The sequence below is a fragment of the Copadichromis virginalis genome, linkage group LG3, assembly GCF_057382275.1.
Source record: "Copadichromis virginalis isolate Kocher_CV1m ecotype Utaka linkage group LG3, C_Virginalis_male_GT1.1, whole genome shotgun sequence".
In the NCBI taxonomy this organism is placed as follows: Eukaryota; Metazoa; Chordata; class Actinopteri; order Cichliformes; family Cichlidae; genus Copadichromis; species Copadichromis virginalis.
In genome coordinates, this window is record NC_140620.1 from 38,899,951 (window position 1) to 38,918,275 (window position 18,325).

At 39.1% G+C, this 18,325-nt stretch overlaps 1 protein-coding gene across 1 annotated transcript; it reads left to right on the plus strand.

Annotated features, from left to right (window-relative positions):
• Window positions 1-976: 976 nt before the first annotated feature.
• On the plus strand, window positions 977-17,994 carry LOC146714602 (protein mono-ADP-ribosyltransferase PARP14-like). The gene is made up of 14 exons (XM_085451004.1): window positions 977-1,205; window positions 1,279-1,403; window positions 5,035-6,549; window positions 6,634-6,870; window positions 7,201-7,425; window positions 7,511-7,565; window positions 7,728-7,874; window positions 11,511-11,573; window positions 11,658-11,843; window positions 11,956-12,132; window positions 12,259-12,873; window positions 13,697-13,833; window positions 14,887-15,067; window positions 17,089-17,994. The coding sequence occupies exons 1-14, from the start codon at window positions 1,034-1,036 to the stop codon at window positions 17,379-17,381; spliced, it is 4,128 nt and encodes a 1,375-aa protein (XP_085307130.1). The 5' UTR covers window positions 977-1,033; the 3' UTR covers window positions 17,382-17,994.
• The last annotated feature ends 331 nt before the right edge of the window (window positions 17,995-18,325 follow it).

Below are 18,325 nucleotides of genomic sequence, written 5' to 3' on the forward strand. Positions count from 1 at the left end.
ACTAAAATGAAAGATGTGTAATTTCCTCAGCAGTTAATAACAAGGAATTTTGACTTTGTTTAGTAGCTGTAGCTTTACGAAATTTTAAAAGTGTTTTTAAAATGTATTAAATCAGTAATGCTTTTTTGCCCGGTGATTTTTTAGATATACTGTGTTTGTTCTTACAATAAACTATTTGAGAAAGAAAAATCTAAGATGTTTATATAATTTGTTCAGCAATATGATCTTCACAAACTGATGCTTCTTCTCCATTGTTTAAAGAATCAATGTAATGTATGCTATTGTTCATGGCATGACATCTGTCCATAAAGGACCTCATCACATGAATCAGTCACTGCCACAAATCTCCTGAGCTTATTTACCTCCTTCTTAGTAAAAGTCATATCTGTAGATTTTAGTGTGATGTTTTCAGATGAAAATATGAAAACAGCTCGAGCTTGAGTTAATGTCAGACCTCACATAATTACTGGTAAAATGTCTTTCTCAAAACCATATTAAGACATAAATATGATTTAGAGCAGCGGTCCCCAACCTTTTTTGCGCCACGGACCGGTTTATGCCCATTTTCACGGACTTTAAGGTGTCGCGGATAAATACAACAAAATAAAACTAGTACCGGTACCGAAAAAAGAAAGATTTAAACACACGTGAAAAGACCCAGGAAAACCGAGTTAACGATAAAAACGATAACAAAATAACGCTGAAAACCGATAAAAAAAAACCCCTGAAAACCAGACATTTCATGCCTCAACTCTCGCGGCCCGGTACCAAACGACTCACGGACCGGTACCGGTGACCGCTGATTTAGAGTTATACTCTGACAGCTGAAACACCTTGTAAAATACCTGCAGAGCAGGTGAGCTGAAAAAATCCCCTGAGAATTAAATGCGCACTTTTCCCATTGCTGGGTGTGGGAGTGTAAACATGAGGATGTGATACTTTAAAAGTGAAACTGAAAGAAAAACGGGCACTCAGAGCGGCCAAATGTTTGACGGGCTTAAAGTTCTCATGTTAGTGTAGAATTGCAGATAAAATGGATGAATATCCGTATCCACTGTTTTTTGAAGCCACTGACTTTACAGACAGAGAGAAGGAGAAAGTGAGGAGATACTTTCAGAAAAGGCGAGAGTCCGGGGGTGGCGACTGTGGAAATCTTGAAAAACTCGGAGGAAACGTTTATAAAATATGTTTTAAGGAAAAAGAAGGTAGGACAGTCGGTTATTTGTAAAATGTATTCCTATATTTGTGTTTCAGTGACTCTGTTTATGCTCGTTTTAGATCAAGACAGAGTTTTGCAGAGGAAGTTTCACACCATCACTCTTCCTAGTGGACAAGTGCGGCTGACCGTGAGCCGGACAAGTTCACCACAGACCTCTGACCAGCCAATGCCAAGCCAATCACTGGTACAGTTTACTGCTCTTTCAAACATGACTTTTGGTTACAGTAAAAACTCAGCGTCAGAGCCGGATAATGTTGCCGAATCAGTTTAAGAGTAGCGAGTTAACCTTTTTTTTTTATCTAACTGTCTGATGTTTGGCACTATTTACACCCCCACAGAGGAGAGTACTCGTTTTTTCACAGGTACACCACACTTATTCTAGGATGGATTATTTTCTCATCAATAATCGGTTGACTCCATGGGTCCAATCCTGTGAATACCAGGCCATAGTAACATCAGACCATACCCCTGTTGTGTTATCAATGAGTTTTCCAGACGTCCTTCAATCCAGACGACACTGGTGTTTTAATTTAACTCTCCTGGCAGATGTAAATTCCCTGGAATTCATGAATATATCTATATATATATATATATCTATATATCTATATATCTATATATATATATATATATATATATATATATATATATAAATGCATGGAGCTGCAGACTAAATTTGATCTTGATCTGTCAACCTGCCTGGAAGCCCCTTAACTGGCTGGCTAGCATCTTACCCGATTTGTCACTATGAATATAAAACAAACTCTTATTCTTCAGCTGCTGACATTCGATTGAGTGTGTTGAGAGTAGAGATGGACCGATCTGATATTATGTATCGGTATCAGTCCAATACTGACTTAAATTACTGGATCGGAGAAACAAAAAATGTAATCCATCCATTAAATATCAAAAAGCACCTCACAAAACTTGCAACATGGCATAACTCGGCTCATAACCATAGCACGTCGGAGCAGTATGCATCACGTGATAGAGGGGCTGTGTGCCAGACCCGTCTGCGGTCTGGTTGAGCAGTCGGAGCCTCGCTACCAAACCGGCATTTCATCTCCGAGAAAGTTATCCCAGAGAGAAGTAAAGCAAGTGTGTAAGTCCATCTAAATGTTTGTAAAGCATTCCCACGGTAAGCTTGACTGATATATGGAGCGACTGCCTCTTCTCTCTCCCTCCCTCTCCTGCTGCTACTTCAGCGTGAAACTGATTAGTGATCAGCTGATCGGCTTTTCTGTCGCGAGTCTGTCTCTCTTGTTTGTTTGTCGCCCAATTCGCGCCAGAAAGAGAAAACCAGCAGCTGAATAACAGCAGCACGTTTAAGCTTGATAAGCAGTTGTTAGAATTTTTTTTTTTTTATAAAAAAAGATCCTGGTGTACAAAGTAATTACTTTGTACACCAGGATCTACTAGCTGACGGCTGGTAACTGTGCAGGGGCGGATCTAGCAAAGTTTAGCCAGGGGGGCCGATAGGGCATGAACAGGGAAAGGGGGCACAAAGACATACTTTTCTTTCTTGTTCTCATTTAAAATGTCTAGCTTTTAATAAATAATTATCTGAATCTTACACCCAAATTTTAATCTGATGTAAAAAGTATAGAAGTCCATTATTGTATATAGTTGTTAAGTCTAATATACCCTAGTAAGCTATAGTACTTTTTCCTTTGGGAAGATACCATCTGTGCAGTCTGCACTTCTGTTGAAGAAAGATGTTGAATCTATTTAATTATTCTTGAAAAATAATTGATTTCTGTGCATTTTTTTTCACACTGCATCAAATTAAAGTTGATTACGTCGATTAAGCATCATTAGGTGGAGGGTGGTTCCCTATTTTATATATTTTTTTGCTGGGAGTTTGCAACCCTATTAGTTAGGTTGCTTACTCTTTAAAATACCAGAATAAGAAGGATTGAGTAGGTTTAAGTTTATTAGATTGATCAGTATTGCTGAACTATGAAATATTTTGGGTGCAGTGTATTTTTTGCATACAGGTATAACAGAATAGCTTTAGTGTTTTTTTTCAGGTTTGAACTTATACAAAATGCAGCAAGATATTAAAAAACAGTTTTATTTATTAAAAAACACACTATATTGGCGTCATGGTCCGGAGTCTGTGACTCCGTGTTTATGTTTTAGTTTATTATTATTCTGTGGTTTTGTTTATTCTGGGTTTCTGTACTCTCCTTTTTTCACGTTTCATGTTCCTATGCCATTTTCCAGTGCCTTCTCCCCACATCTCTGGTTCATGTCTCAAGGTTTCATGTTTGTTTTTGCTTAGCTTTTCCCAGTGTAGGTTACTCTTAAGTTTTGGTTTTCGTCCACCTCGTTCCTGTTTGTTTCACCCTTTTGTTAATAAAGCTCGCTCACGACTTAAGCAGTCTGCATCTTGGGTCCGTTAATAATTCACACACGGCTTGCCCCGGCAACCCGTGACAATCGGATTCATATCGGTATCGGCCGATATCCAAATTTATGATATCGGTATTGGATATAAAAAAGTGGTATCGTGCCATCTCTACTCATAAGCAGAGAGTGCTTGCTAGCACTGTCCTTAGACAGTAAATGTGACAAAACTATTCAGGAAAAAACGCAGCGTATATATTGTTTATCATGACTCTGGTTTTACTGGCCTATCAACACAATTTAAAAACCAGTATATATCACCTTGTTGCTTTGTCATCTTGAAGTGGTCATGTGACTGGCTTACCACGACTACTTTATTCTTCCTCAGTCAAACAGCAGCACTCATGTGATTGCCCCTTAGCTCCAGGTGTTGTGCCAAAAAGTGATTGTCTGCTGAACACATCTTCGACCGCCTGTTTGTGGAAAAATAGTAACGCACTGCACCGCACTTTTCTGTTAGTAATGGTAACGGCATTGTAACGATAGAAATAGTAACTAGTTTACTCGTTACTGAAAAAATGTAACGGTGTTAGTAACGTTATTCCTATCACTGGAAATAACGTAGACGATCCAGTAACGAACACAAGAGAACACACACTGTAAATGCACAGAGGGGAACGAGGAAACTACACACATAAGTGAGGCACAATTGACTGTAATTGACAAGACGAGACAAGCAAGTAACCAATGCCATGTATGTTACTCCACCTCCATACAATCAAAGATAGTGTTTTTTTTTAAAAACATAGGTCATAAAAAGCCAGATGGTAACACTCTCACTGGACATTTTATTAGGTACACTTTGATAGTACCAAGTAAGACTTCAGTGCTGTTTCTTTTAAATCTTTGTTGTTAATTTTGGATTGTAATGTTGTGATGTTATTTGAGTTACTGTTTCCTTCCTATCAGCTTGAAGGAGTCTGGCCAGTAAACAAAATTTTAAATTCTTTGTGGAATCCATGGACACTGCTGCTAGCAAACAGATTAAAAAAAAACAAAAAAACCTCAACATCATGTTTTAACTGATTCACAAACCATTGTATTCTGCTTTCATTTACATTGTACACAATATCGAAACTGTTTTAGAAACTCGACTGTAGCGTATTTCTGTTCTAACACAGTGTCATAGTCAGACATAACAACAACAAAAAAAACATATACAGAGAAATATTAATTTTATGTGTTTTTATTTACATAACAGAAAGGACTCTATGAATCAGTACAACTGAAAACTGCTGTGAAATCAACTTTTTTTTTTAATGTACGTTGATTAGAGTTTTTGAATGAAGGTTATGATTCGTTTTTGATTTACTACCCAGGCCTATGTGGTACACTCCAATTGTTCATGATAAGTAGTCTATCTTATAGCATTAATTGACAGATTTGTTTGATTTCTTCTCTTCTTTCAGAGCTCTACAAACCCAAACATAAAGGGTCTTGAGAAGACTTTCAGAATAGATGTTTTCCTGCTGTTTTTCCTGAGAGACAACTGTAAAGCATACACATTTTTCGAAAAACAACTGTCGTCAATCGGCTGCACAGTGGAGCTAAATTTCGATGAAGAGGAGGTTTTGGTTAGAGGGGAGGTTGACAAGGGTCCAGGAGGAGGATTAGGTGGTTCTGCAGAGAAATGGGAGTATCAGGTGAATCAGGTCTTCGTCCAGCTAACTGAGAGCTACAACTGCTATCATGTGCTTGAGCCAAAACAGGTGAAAATAGTACTGCAGGACTCGGCCTTTAAGACAGATGATATCAAAGTTTACACAGAGAGTGGCTATGCTGTGGTTGTAGGAGAGGTTGATGCCATGGAGGAGAAGATTGCAATTCTGGAAAAAAGCCTACCCACCAAAAAGGAAGTGCCAATTGTGGAGAAGAACTTCAAGCTCATAGAAGAAGACTTAAATCGAGAAATGCGTGCTAATTGTCCAGAGGTTACAATCATCAGAGGTAGTGCCATGATCACTTTGGAGGGCCCTGACAAAGAGGTGCAGTCAGGAGCTGCAAAACTGGTTGAACTGATTAAGAACATAAAGGAGAAGAGCGTTAAGTTCCCTACAGCTCTGCTAACCTTCATGAAGACCAGTGATGCCATCCCAAAATACCAAACTCGCTTCCTGCAGAGCCTCAGAAACCCTGTTTTCTTTGAGGTGGGTTCAGATCTGGTTCTGTCCAGTTTGTCCTCTGATGCTCTGAATGAGGCCGAGGCAGCAGTAATGAGAGACTTTAAAGTGACCACTGTACAGCTGCAGGGTGCAATAGATCTCAACAGGTTGAAAGAAATTCTGACAAAAGCCAAAAACGAGGCCAACAGTAGAGAGTTCAGAGTGGACATCAGCTACATGCCAGGCGCCAGGGGAACCTCAGCAACCAACGTCCAACTGGTGGGCTACAGTGAAAATGTGGCCAAGCTCAATGAAGTTCTTCATGACTTCCAGTTGAATCAAGTTTCAACTCAAGAAACCATCAATCTGCTTCATCATGACACTGTCTACTGTTTTAATAAAATCCTAGACTTGATTGGCATGAAGCAGACCAAGGTGACCTTACAAGCCTCACATTTTCCAAATCCTTGTGTGTTTGTGTCTGGTCCTCGATGTCATGTTCAGGAGGCCAAGGAGGCCCTAACATCAACTCTAGACAGTGTTGTAGTAGACACTTTGACTCTAGATGGACCAGGGGCTCAGCAGTACTTCCAGGAAGAGGGTAAAGTGACTAAAGAGCTGATAGAGGGTTCCTGTCACGTCATTATCCGAGAGAAGCAAACTGCAGCCACCCCAAACGTGCAAAGACCACGAAACACCAGCAGACTCAGCGACACACCTAGATCTCTCAGCTACAGCAGCAGCATGTACAGCACAGTTGGAAACTCTGCAATCAACAGAACAAACCTGAAGATCAAACTCAGCAGTTTAGAAAATGAACAGGTTTGATTATTTCCATTCAATTCTATTTCCCATAGTCTCAAAATAAAATATCAACATTCATGTTATTCAATATTATTTCTGCAGGTGGATGTTCTGGTGGTCCCCATGCTCAACAAGCAGCTGACTTCTACAAATATTGGCAAAAGTTTGTTGGCCAAAGCTGGGAATGTATTAAAGTTAAAGTTTGATTCAGTCTTAGCCAGTTGTGCCATCACCCCTGGTGATGTTCAGCTGGTTGATGCACCTCCATCTCTGGGCTGCTCCAAGATTTTCTTCATTGAGTGCTTGCCTTGGGACGGAGTAAGAGGAAAGAGTGTTCAGGTAAAATTAAGGACTTTTATTAACACTTCTAGAGATGGATAAGAGCTTATTCATATTTAATTTACCTTCAGAAAACCAATGAAATGCATCAATGAATTTCCTTTGGGAATAGTAAAGTTTTATGAAATTAAATAAATATCATTGCTGTGTATAGTTGAAAGGTTGGAATAACTTGATGTTATATACCACAAACTCCAAGCCAGGACTTATGCAAACAAATTTAAGTTTTTTGTGGAGACTCAAGGTTTTCCTTGTGTGCTCAGTTGCAGTGTACAATCCAAGAGTTAAGTTTGAAAACATAGTTAAAAATATGTAACTTTTGATTTGCAGGCTCTTGGTAACGGTCTGCAGAAGTGTCTGGAGCTTTGTGTACGGCAGAATTTTGGTTCAGTGGCCATTCCAATCATTGGGCCAGGAATTGTTTTACAATCCCCGCTGAGAGAAGCTATTCAAGTGTTGACTGACATCATTCACCAGTTTGGATTATCTGCATCTTCTGGATCTCTTACAAACATCCACATTGTCATTAAACCTGGTTACCCTGATTCTGAGGAGGTAACCCTTACTTGATGGCCTGTATCTGATATGTAACATGCAGGCATCAATTCTTTATCGTGTTATTCTGTGTTTTTATCTACAGTGCTACCACGATGTCTACAGACAGCTCAGCTTAAATATGAACCAGGGAGGCCAAGGTAAACTAGCACTACTCAGACTGTCTTTATTATGTGACATTAATGAATAGTGAGCAGATAAAAAGCATTCAGCCTGTGCCATATTTTACCATCTTCATTAGTACCCTCAGTTATCAGATTAAATATCAAACAATAGCTAATGTGTGGTGTTCTTCCTCTAAGCAATCTTCAGGTCCCTCACCAGTGACTTGGATGACATAACCATGACAGTGGAAAGTGGGGTTAAACTACATGTTGTGTTTGGTGACATAACCAATGAAACTACAGATGTTGTAGTGAACACAACAGACTTCCAAAATTTTATCCTTGGTAAGTGAAACTGAGGATGCACACAAGTACAGTGGGGCAAAAAAGTATTTAGTCAGCCACTGATTGTGCAAGTTCCCCCACTTAAAATGATGACAGAGGTCAGTAATTTGCACCAGAGGTACACTTCAACTGTGAGAGACAGAATGTGAAAAAAAAATCCATGAATCCACATGGTAGGATTTGTAAAGAATTTATTCGTAAATCAGGGTGGAAAATAAGTATTTGGTCAATAACAAAAATACAACTCAATACTTTGTAACATAACCTTTATTGGCAATAACAGAGGTCAAACGTTTACTATAGGTCTTTACCAGGTTTGCACACACAGTAGCTGGTATTTTGGCCCATTCCTCCATGCAGATCTTCTCGAGAGCAGTGATGTTTTGGGGCTGTCGCCGAGCAACACGGACTTTCAACTCCCGCCACAGATTTTCTATGGGGTTGAGGTCTGGAGACTGGCTAGGCCACTCCAGGACTTTCAAATGCTTCTTACGGAGCCACTCCTTTGTTGCCCGGGCGGTGTGTTTTGGATCATTGTCATGTTGGAAGACCCAGCCTCGTTTCATCTTCAAAGTTCTCACTGATGGAAGGAGGTTTTGGCTCAAAATCTCACGATACATGGCCCCATTCATTCTGTCCTTAACACGGATCAGTCGTCCTGTCCCCTTGGCAGAAAAACAGCCCCATAGCCTGATGTTTCCACCCCCATGCTTCACAGTAGGTATGGTGTTCTTGGGATGCAACTCAGTATTCTTCTTCCTCCAAACACGACGAGTTGAGTTTATACCAAAAAGTTCTACTTTGGTTTCATCTGACCACATGACATTCTCCCAATCCTCTGCTGTATCATCCATGTGCTCTCTGGCAAACTTCAGACGGGCCTGGACATGCACTGGCTTCAGCAGCGGAACACGTCTGGCACTGCGGGATTTGATTCCCTGCCGTTGTAGTGTGTTACTGATGGTGACCTTTGTTACTTTGGTCCCAGCTCTCTGCAGGTCATTCACCAGGTCCCCCCGTGTGGTTCTGGGATCTTTGCTCACCGTTCTCATGATCATTTTGACCCCACGGGATGAGATCTTGCGTGGAACCCCAGATCGAGGGAGATTATCAGTGGTCTTGTATGTCTTCCATTTTCTGATGATTGCTCCCACAGTTGATTTTTTCACACCAAGCTGCTTGCCTATTGTAGATTCACTCTTCCCAGTCTGGTGCAGGTCTACAATACTTTTCCTGGTGTCCTTCGAAAGCTCTTTGGTCTTGGCCATGGCGGAGTTTGGAGTCTGACTGTTTGAGGCTGTGGACAGGTGTCTTTTATACAGATGATGAGTTCAAACAGGTGCCATTCATACAGGTAACGAGTGGGGGACAGAAAAGCTTCTTACAGAAGACGTTACAGGTCTGTGAGAGCCAGAGATTTTCTATGTTTGAGGTGACCAAATACTTATTTTCCACCATAATTTACGAATCAATTCTTTACAAATCCTACCATGTGAATTCATGGATTTTTTTTCACATTCTGTCTCTCACAGTTGAAGTGTACCTCTGGTGCAAATTACTGACCTCTGTCATCATTTTAAGTGGGGGAACTTGCACAATCGGTGGCTGACTAAATACTTTTTTGCCCCACTGTACATAGCATAGTGAGCATGAGGATCATGTTGTAACTGTGACATTATGTTTTTTTAGCCACAATGGTGGCATAGCTCTCTACGAATTTCAAAGGTAAACACATGTTCATGCATGTTTGCTCAGAAATGGGGATGTCTTTTTAAACATGATCTTTGAACATATTACGGGCGATCGTGGCTCAAGAGTTGGGAGTTCGCCTTGTAATCAGAAGGTTGCTGGTTCGAGCCCTGGCTCCGACAGTCTCGATCATCGTGTCCTTGGGCAAGACACTTGACCCGTTGCCTACTGGTGGTGGTCCGGTGGCGCCAGTGTCCGGCAGCCTCGCCTCTGTCAGTGCGCCCCAGGGTGGCTGTGGGCTACAATGTAGCTTGTCATCACCAATGTGTGTGTGAATGGGTGGATGACTGGATGTGTAAAGCACTTTGGGGTCCTTAGGGACTAGTAAAGCGCTATATAAATACAGGCCATTTACTATTTTTACCATCCAAGTTTTCATCTAGTATTATCAGCAGGCCACTTATTTTAAGATCAAATACTTACTTGTATTTTACATCTCGTACCTATCATGGTTGTAGTTTAATATTTTTGTGCAAGTGCTGACCAGGCAAATTCAGTCGGAACAGGTTTGGTGGATGACAAAATGCAAAGCAGAGATTTATGGGCATTGTTGTCCAATGATGACTTGCTAATTTTGGTCCTTAAGCCAGTCATTTCATCACATTTGGGCTGCCGATATCTTTTGTTGGTACTCGAACTGCTAGAGCTAACAGCTCCCACAGTTTCGTGCTTGCTGCAACATGTTTTGCAATTAGATGGTGCCGTAAAGTTGAAGTGCTTCATGGTACGCAAACTCCTTTTTGCACAGTTTGCATAAAACCATGCTTTTATCAAGGCTTCCGTCAGGTAGTCTTTTGAAATTAAATTTGCCTCTGCTCAGTCACAGCAAGTCACTTTATTCTGATTCTTTTTACCTCTGATGTGTGCATCAGTGTAATCTAGTGATGTTCGATTCGTGATTCACAAGCCCAACTGACTTACTGACTCATCCCTGTTGCTGTTAGAAAACTAATTCCATTAGTAGAACTATATCTAGCTTATAATTAAAATTGTGTGTGTGTGGGGGGGGGGGGAACAACAGCCAGTTTCTTAACAAAAGCATTTCTGCTCTGAACTGAAAGAAAAAACCCTGAGTGGAAGCTCACATCAAGAAAATAGCTCCTCGGTTCACAGTAGCATCACTCTACTAACATGCTAACACCCTCCCTTCCTGTGCTGAATCGTAAGCGTAAGCGAATCACTCACTCACTCACTCACTCACTCACTCACTCACTCACCCCCTCCCTCCTGGCTCACAGCTTCTTCTTCTTCTTGGTTGGCAACCAATGTTAAGGCACATTACCGCCCCCTGGCTCACAGCTCAGAGGACATTTAGATGAGAAAATATATATTTGACACATTTATGGAAAATACTAATAAAATACAAATAAAAAAAATAAATGTTTATTAAGCAGTTTTGATAGGAAATTGCTTAATTTTAGAAATGTTTTTGCTCTTTTTTGCTCTATAAAATAGTTGTTGTTTTTTTAGAATCATTCATCTTAGCAGTAGGATTTACATGAAAAGAGAAACAAATTAACTTTGAGTGAAAATGTACATTTTTTGCACTCTCTAGTCAACTGACTCAGTGAATCAAATGACTCAAAAATCCGATTCACTTTGGTGAGTGACTCATCAAAACTCGATTCAGTAAAAAGAATCAAATTTACCATCACTAGTGTAATCGGTATACCAGGGAAACGAGCATTGACAAAAGTTCCCCTTTGCTTGGAATGCAAAGTGTGATTAAAAGCGCTTTTTTTAACGCGTTAAATTTTTTTCTAATTAACTAATTGCAATCAATGCATTAAAATCCCACCCCTTGTAAAAATACATGTAGGGCAGTTAGCAGGTCCAGATTTAATTATTCAGTATTTTTTTTATTCTTTTTCTCTTCTTCTTCTACAGATGGGGTATGCAAAGATATCTTAACTGTAGCTGGACCAGAGGTGGAAGCAGAACTGAAAGCAGGTGAGAAATAGAGAAGTTGCTACTTATCTTCTCATCTTACTTATCTGCCTCTCACTCATGCTTATTTTGTCACTTTCTGTGCAGCATACGTGGAACGAGGAAAAATATTTGTGACCCAGTCTGGAAATTTCCCCTGTAAAGCTATTTTTCATGTATGTGGACAAAGGGATGAAGTCTACAACTTGGACTTCATCCAACTTGTGTGTAATGTCATTTACTATTGTGAGTCGTATAAATACAGCTCAGTGGCAATTCCTGCTATCTTTGCTGGTACGTATTTTGTTTGGCATTCAAGTCTTGTTGTGCTACACACACAAACACACACACACACACACACACACACACACACACACACACCTAAATGCAAGTGGTGTTTCTGCAGGTGCTGGCGAGTTGGACCCTACTATTGTGGCAGGTGCCATCCTTCGAGTGATCAAGTCTTCTACATCATCAATGAACAGCCTCACCGACATCCGCCTCGTCCTGATTAAGATCGATGTCTTCTTGGCTTTTAAAGAGGAAGCGATGCAGATGTATTCCCCAGCTGTCATCAACAGAGGTGACAGAAATATTCACAAAGTGCCATCTTGTGTGGTTATTTAGTGTAGTGATTTTTAAAATAAAAAGCAGATTAAATTATTATTTTACTGAAAATACTTGCTTATTTGTTTGATCCACCTTCCAGTGTCATTTCAAGAACAACAACAGCAACAACAGTCTGCTCCTAGTGTGAGTGCATACCTCAGCAGTCTCCAAATCAGCTCCACAAGTCAGCAGTCTGTCTTCACGTTCCTGGGTCTTTCCATATCCGACATTGACGATGCCATGGAAAAGCTGAAGCATCAATATCAGACGCAGTGCTCCAGTAACACCTTCTCAAAGGAGGAACTGGAACTCCTCAACCAGGATGACATGATGGAGCTGAAGGAGCTGGTGGAGGCTGAGGGTTTATTTGTGCAAACTGATCAGTCTGGCGCCCTAACAGTGAGCGGGCTAAAAGACGGGGTCACCCGGGTACTGCAGAAAATGAATCAGTGCCAGTACATGAACCTTGCTAGAGAGGTGAGAGTGAGGGAGGAGGAGGATGTTTACAACAAAGTGGTTTGGTGCATCCTGGCAAATCACGGTAACTGGGAAAGACTTCCCAAATCAGCTAATCACCAATTGGAAAAAAACGAATTAACAGAAGGAATAACAGATGCACAGGGACTTATATGGGAGGTTGATGTACAGGCAATGGTGGCCACACGACCACTGAGCAGACAGACGACAAAGCTGAAACGACTTGAGAATCTTCCAGGTGAGTAGATAGTTCTCAGAGATGTTACAAAAATGAGCCTGACTGATACTGGAGTTTGATGCTTGAGAGTAATATAAACTTCAATAAAAAAATGTTAAGGTTTTGAAAGAAATAATTCTACTAAAAAAGTATTAAAAAATGTACTTGTAAAAATAGTTGCAAAAGTCACTATGAGGAATGACAGTAACAGTAAACAGTTTTGAAACAGGAAATGTCAAAATTTCAATATTAGAAATATCAAAGTCTCTCCTTATCTGCTGATTTCAAATTGCATTGCAAAGCAGTGTTAGATTGGTGTCAGAAGGGCACCAATATAGCAAACAGTGTTAAGACTGATATGTGGCTGGACTGAACCAAATCCCAATTTTAAAACATCTATGCAATGTGTAAAAGTCAATGACAGCTTTATTGCTAAGCTCTTAAAAATACAAAGAAACAGAGGAGAAAAAAATACTTTTTCAACTTCTTAGAAAACACAAGGCACAGAGGAAAAGAGCTGAGAGAGAACACAACAAAGGGCAAGGGAAGATTGATGAGACAGAGGAAAGAACTGGACACGAAGCGCAAGAGACGAAATACCACCAAAGTAAAACAGGAAGTAAGAGATGACAGACTCACAACATGAAAGTGTGACAGAGAGACAGAAGATAAACATAGAGACACAGCTGAAGGAACAGAATGGGAATAGAAAAGGGCTTTAACAAACTTATCATCAGTTAAAGAAAGCAAGCACTAAAGTCACAGAAAACAGGAAATGCATTCCTATGCCAAACCAATAGTTACCTGACTTAATAAAATATAACAAACATGTTGTCTTTTTCAGACTTTACTTTCCCTCTGTACTGGGACCCCATGGCTGCCAATGAGACTATGAAGGTGGTTTCTCTGGAGACTTCTTCTGCAGAGTATCACACAGTGAAGGAGGCTTTCAAACGAACTGTCCCCAAAACTGTGATGAAGGTGGGTGGCTTTTCCTGCTCAAGTACAAGTACATATATACACAAGTAAATGCATACAAGCTGAAAAAGTTGATTGTGTGGTTACAGTGCAAACTAGTGAGCATTACTGGCTGTAATGTGGTCTGCTTAACTGGTCAGCTATCATGATACATGTTAACATTCAGGGAAAGAAGCTAATTAAAATATTAACTGCACCAGACTTTATATCAACAGTGCATGTGGTCATTAATTACATATTTCGATAACATAAAGGGTGTAAAAAATAGATATTTTTTATTTTTAACTGACTTACTATAAATACTATTTATTTATTTTTATTTAAACATAAATAGTGTTTAATTTCCTATTATTTTATCTAACCTGTAAAATGCATAAATATTAAAAAAATAATAAATGAATATTAAAAAAAAAAAATTGAAAACATTTTTCCCTAGGAACTATTTTTTCCTATGTAAAGAAATGATGTCTTGTAACCCATGGCAACTGCAACATCATCACATACCTGCTCTTCTTTTTGTGTCCACATGTAAGACATGAATTGATTTAATATATTTATTCAGTAAATGTATATAAAAAATCGAAATCATAAAAGAAAAACAGGAAATTAAAGGAAACAGAAATCAGTCACATTCTGTCAACAAATTAATTGCCACATTAAAAAAATAAATACATTATATTTTATTTTATCAATCAATTTATCTATCTATGTTGGATATTTGCAGTTTCCGGCCACCATATCTCTGTGGTCCATTGAACCGATGTCAATATATTTGCTCAGAAATGCTATGAAAAATTCAAACTCCCTACCTGAGAAATATCACGTTTCTAAAGTGTGTTTTTTATTTTAATTTTTAAGTTTCTAAAGTTTTCAGTTTTGCAGTAAGAAAGTCATTAATTATTCACTGCTGTAATCTAAACTTCTCATACCTGAAACACATGCCTCAGTTTATGGTTACCACCATAAAGACATGAACTAAGCCATCAGATGTAATTAATATCCACACTGCTTTGTTTGGCATCTCTTTGATCCTTTGGCTTCGGTCTCTCTTGTCAGATTGAACGTTTGCAGAACGTTCACCTGCGGCGCGCCTATGAAGCCCAGAAGAAGCACATTTCTGATAAGAACGCACACGAGGGAGGAGCAGCGGAGAAACCTCTGTACCACGGGACGACCCAGGAAAACTGCCACTCCATCATGACAACTGGATTCAACAGGAGTTTTGCTGGACAAAACGGTGATAATTGTTACTGAACAAGACAACATTTTTCTGTTGCTTCAAAACGAATCACTAGTGTTGACTTTGTCTTAGAAATTATTACCTCCTATACACCAAGGTTTTACATATACATGTAAGTCTTTACCGCTCTGATCACTCTGGCATTGTGTCTATATTGGTCCACCATTCAGGGACGTGCAGAGAGGTTTAAAGGGGCGGGTGCTCAAAGTTAAAAAGGGGCACATTGAACCATGCTGAATAACAACAACACACATTCATCAAGAATCTAATATGGGAAGGGCAGGGCTGTGTTGATCTGAGACTGTAGACATTAAAAAGTCCACAGGAGAGATGGTAGCTGATTAAACAAGTGTCATGAGATAATAACAAAATGCAAAGATTGGTGACAGCGCTTGGAACCATAAGGCAACAAAAAACTGTGAGAAATAATTTAGGCTCTGCCTGTGAATCACTCTTTGCTTCTCTTCTTCCTTCCATCCCATCATTTCATATATCACTCTCCACTTGCTGTCTATCTGAGAACAAGGCACAACTTGCTATTGCAATAAACTATAATCTAATTATCCACACCTAACAACTCTTGCACTTAATCTATAATAAAATGATGACAGAAAAATGTTATAGCCCTGCCTTTAGTAGCCTCACACAGCTCCTACTGTTTCCTCCTCATGTCCTTACCAGCCATGTCTGCACAATGTTATATCATGAGTAATATTTTTTTAAATCCAGCTAAATAAAACACACACATGCACGCACAGTGACATTTTAGACCTTCTTCAGAATACTGTATATACTATGGGCATCCTTACATTATTATTTATTACTAGAGCTACAATAATAAAGCAATGAGGAGGGGGAAGTAATAAATATGAAATAATGTATTTATGATGATTCCATTTGTTTCACTATCCACTCAGGGCAAAGCTTATTACATTTTTAAACTGTAGAGATACAATAATTTTACTGCTGTAAAATCCTAATTTTGTCTTATTTAAAATATAAATCTAATATAATCTGCTACTTAATGTATGTTCTTTAAAATACAGCGTGTGTTTTTTTAATATATTATAATTATAATAATTATTATGTGGACATGCATATTAGATCGTTTTTTAGTGAAATATAATCCCTCCAGAAAGGCAGGAAATGCCCAGAAACTTACTTTAAAACTAAATATGTTCCCTAAAACGGTGACAGAGCTACAGACCCATGACAGCCTTACACAGGTAGCCAGCAGCTGTGACCAGCACTACTTGTGCAGTTAATAAAAGGACAGGTAATGTTTGTCGCGCTGTTGCACACACAGCACGCTCGTTTGTTTCAGTTCGTCAGTTGCAACAAGACAGCTTACCAACGTGTACGTAATAAGCTAATACTCCTGTGTGCTACACACTACAGTGTACGCTGTACACCTACTTACTGGGTTTGTCGCATCAGTCTGTGTCTCTGAGTTAACTTGTGTTTCTCCTACAGCTCCGGACCGCAAAAAATGCGCATGCTCTTTGTGAGCTCGTTCCCGGCTCGTAACCAGCGCGTTCTGCCGTCGAGGGCGATCATTGGTTAAATGTGATCATGTGACTGATGCAAGCCAGATCCTTTTATTTAGCAAAACTATGATTAATAGTTAAATATTATTGTTGAGGGGCACAGACAGGACTCCGCACGCACACACACATAAAAATAAATAAATAAATAAATTAAAAAAATTTAAAAGTTGCCTCAACAAAAGGGCACTTTGGGCACTCATCAGGAAAGGGGCGGGTGCTCAAGCCCCTCTAGCCCCCCCCTCTGCACGTCCCTGCCACCATTACATGGTGACAGATTGATCATTTGCAGACTGCTTCAAGTATTTTATGGTCTTGAATGTGGTTGTATTTAACCATCATTTATAGACACAAACAGGACTCTTAGGATATTAAATGCAAACTTACAATACTTACGTAATATATGTTGGAAGTCACCATGTTTTATCTATGATAACCTATTACTAATTTCCTTTTTTTTCTTCCGACATTCAGCAACTGTACACGGTCATGGGACCTACTTTGCTGTAAACGCCAGCTACTCAGCCCAGCCCACCTACTCCAAGCCAGCTGCTGATGGTTCTCGGTTAATGTTCGTTGCCCGAGTCCTCACAGGCGTCTTCACTCAGGGCCAAGCTACCATGAAGGTGCTTCCACTCCGAAACAGCCAGCAGCCTCACAACCGCTTCGATAGCGCAGTGGACAAAATTGATAACCCTGCCATGTATATTGTGTTCCATGACAACCAAGCATACCCCGACTACCTCATCACATTCAAAGGAGATTAAGGGAAAAGTATTTTCTACTGTGGAAAAATGAAGGTCCAAAAAGAACAATATTAAAGTTATATTTCTAACTACATAAAGATTTATGTAGTAACTGGAAGTGTGTGGAAAAGTTACATTTGTAAAGGACCCAGAAACTTTATCATAGTTTACACTAAATATTTAAGAAGTTTTGCACACAAAACTAAATTTCCCTGTTGGGTACCTATGTGGTAGGTTTCTCTTACAAGAAGACAATGCACTTTTCATACTACAAGCAATTATATTTAATGTAGTGTTGACTTTATTTTTTCAGTGTTAAATTTCTTAGGTGTTAAATTATATGTTATTTTAATCTTGTTCTGAAAGCTGTAAGAATTATGCCAACAGAAGCTGTTTATATACGAAGTATATGAAATATGAAGAAATATGACATGTATGTACAAACACACACTGAAGGCACATGATTATGCATTTCTATTCTTTTATTTGGTTGATATTTGTATCTTACATCTTCAGAAGATTTATTGTATGCTTGTCTGGCACTTTCTTGTACAAAGAAAAATAAGAGGAGGTGGGTGATCAACACTCAAATAGAAACTGTGAAATGTAAATACAATTGTGGTAACATTATGCAAACACATATAAAAACATATTCAATTCATAATTAACTAACTGTTGAACATAGCAAACTGTCTCCAGAGGAGTTTAAAATGTTAACTGTGTTAAAATGAGAGTTAAACACATGAGTGATGAGATAATAGCTCCAACGGGATGATAATCTTTCTTGTCACACAGTTAAATGTGGCTTGATATGTTTCCTTGGAAGTAATTCTCCCCCCTAGTGGCCAAAAAATGATTACAATTTAGCTTTGAAATTAAATTTATTTAAATGTGCTTATTTTAGAGCTAAGGATTATTCAGGTTGTCAATAATTTTACCATATATCATAAAGTCAAACCTCCTGT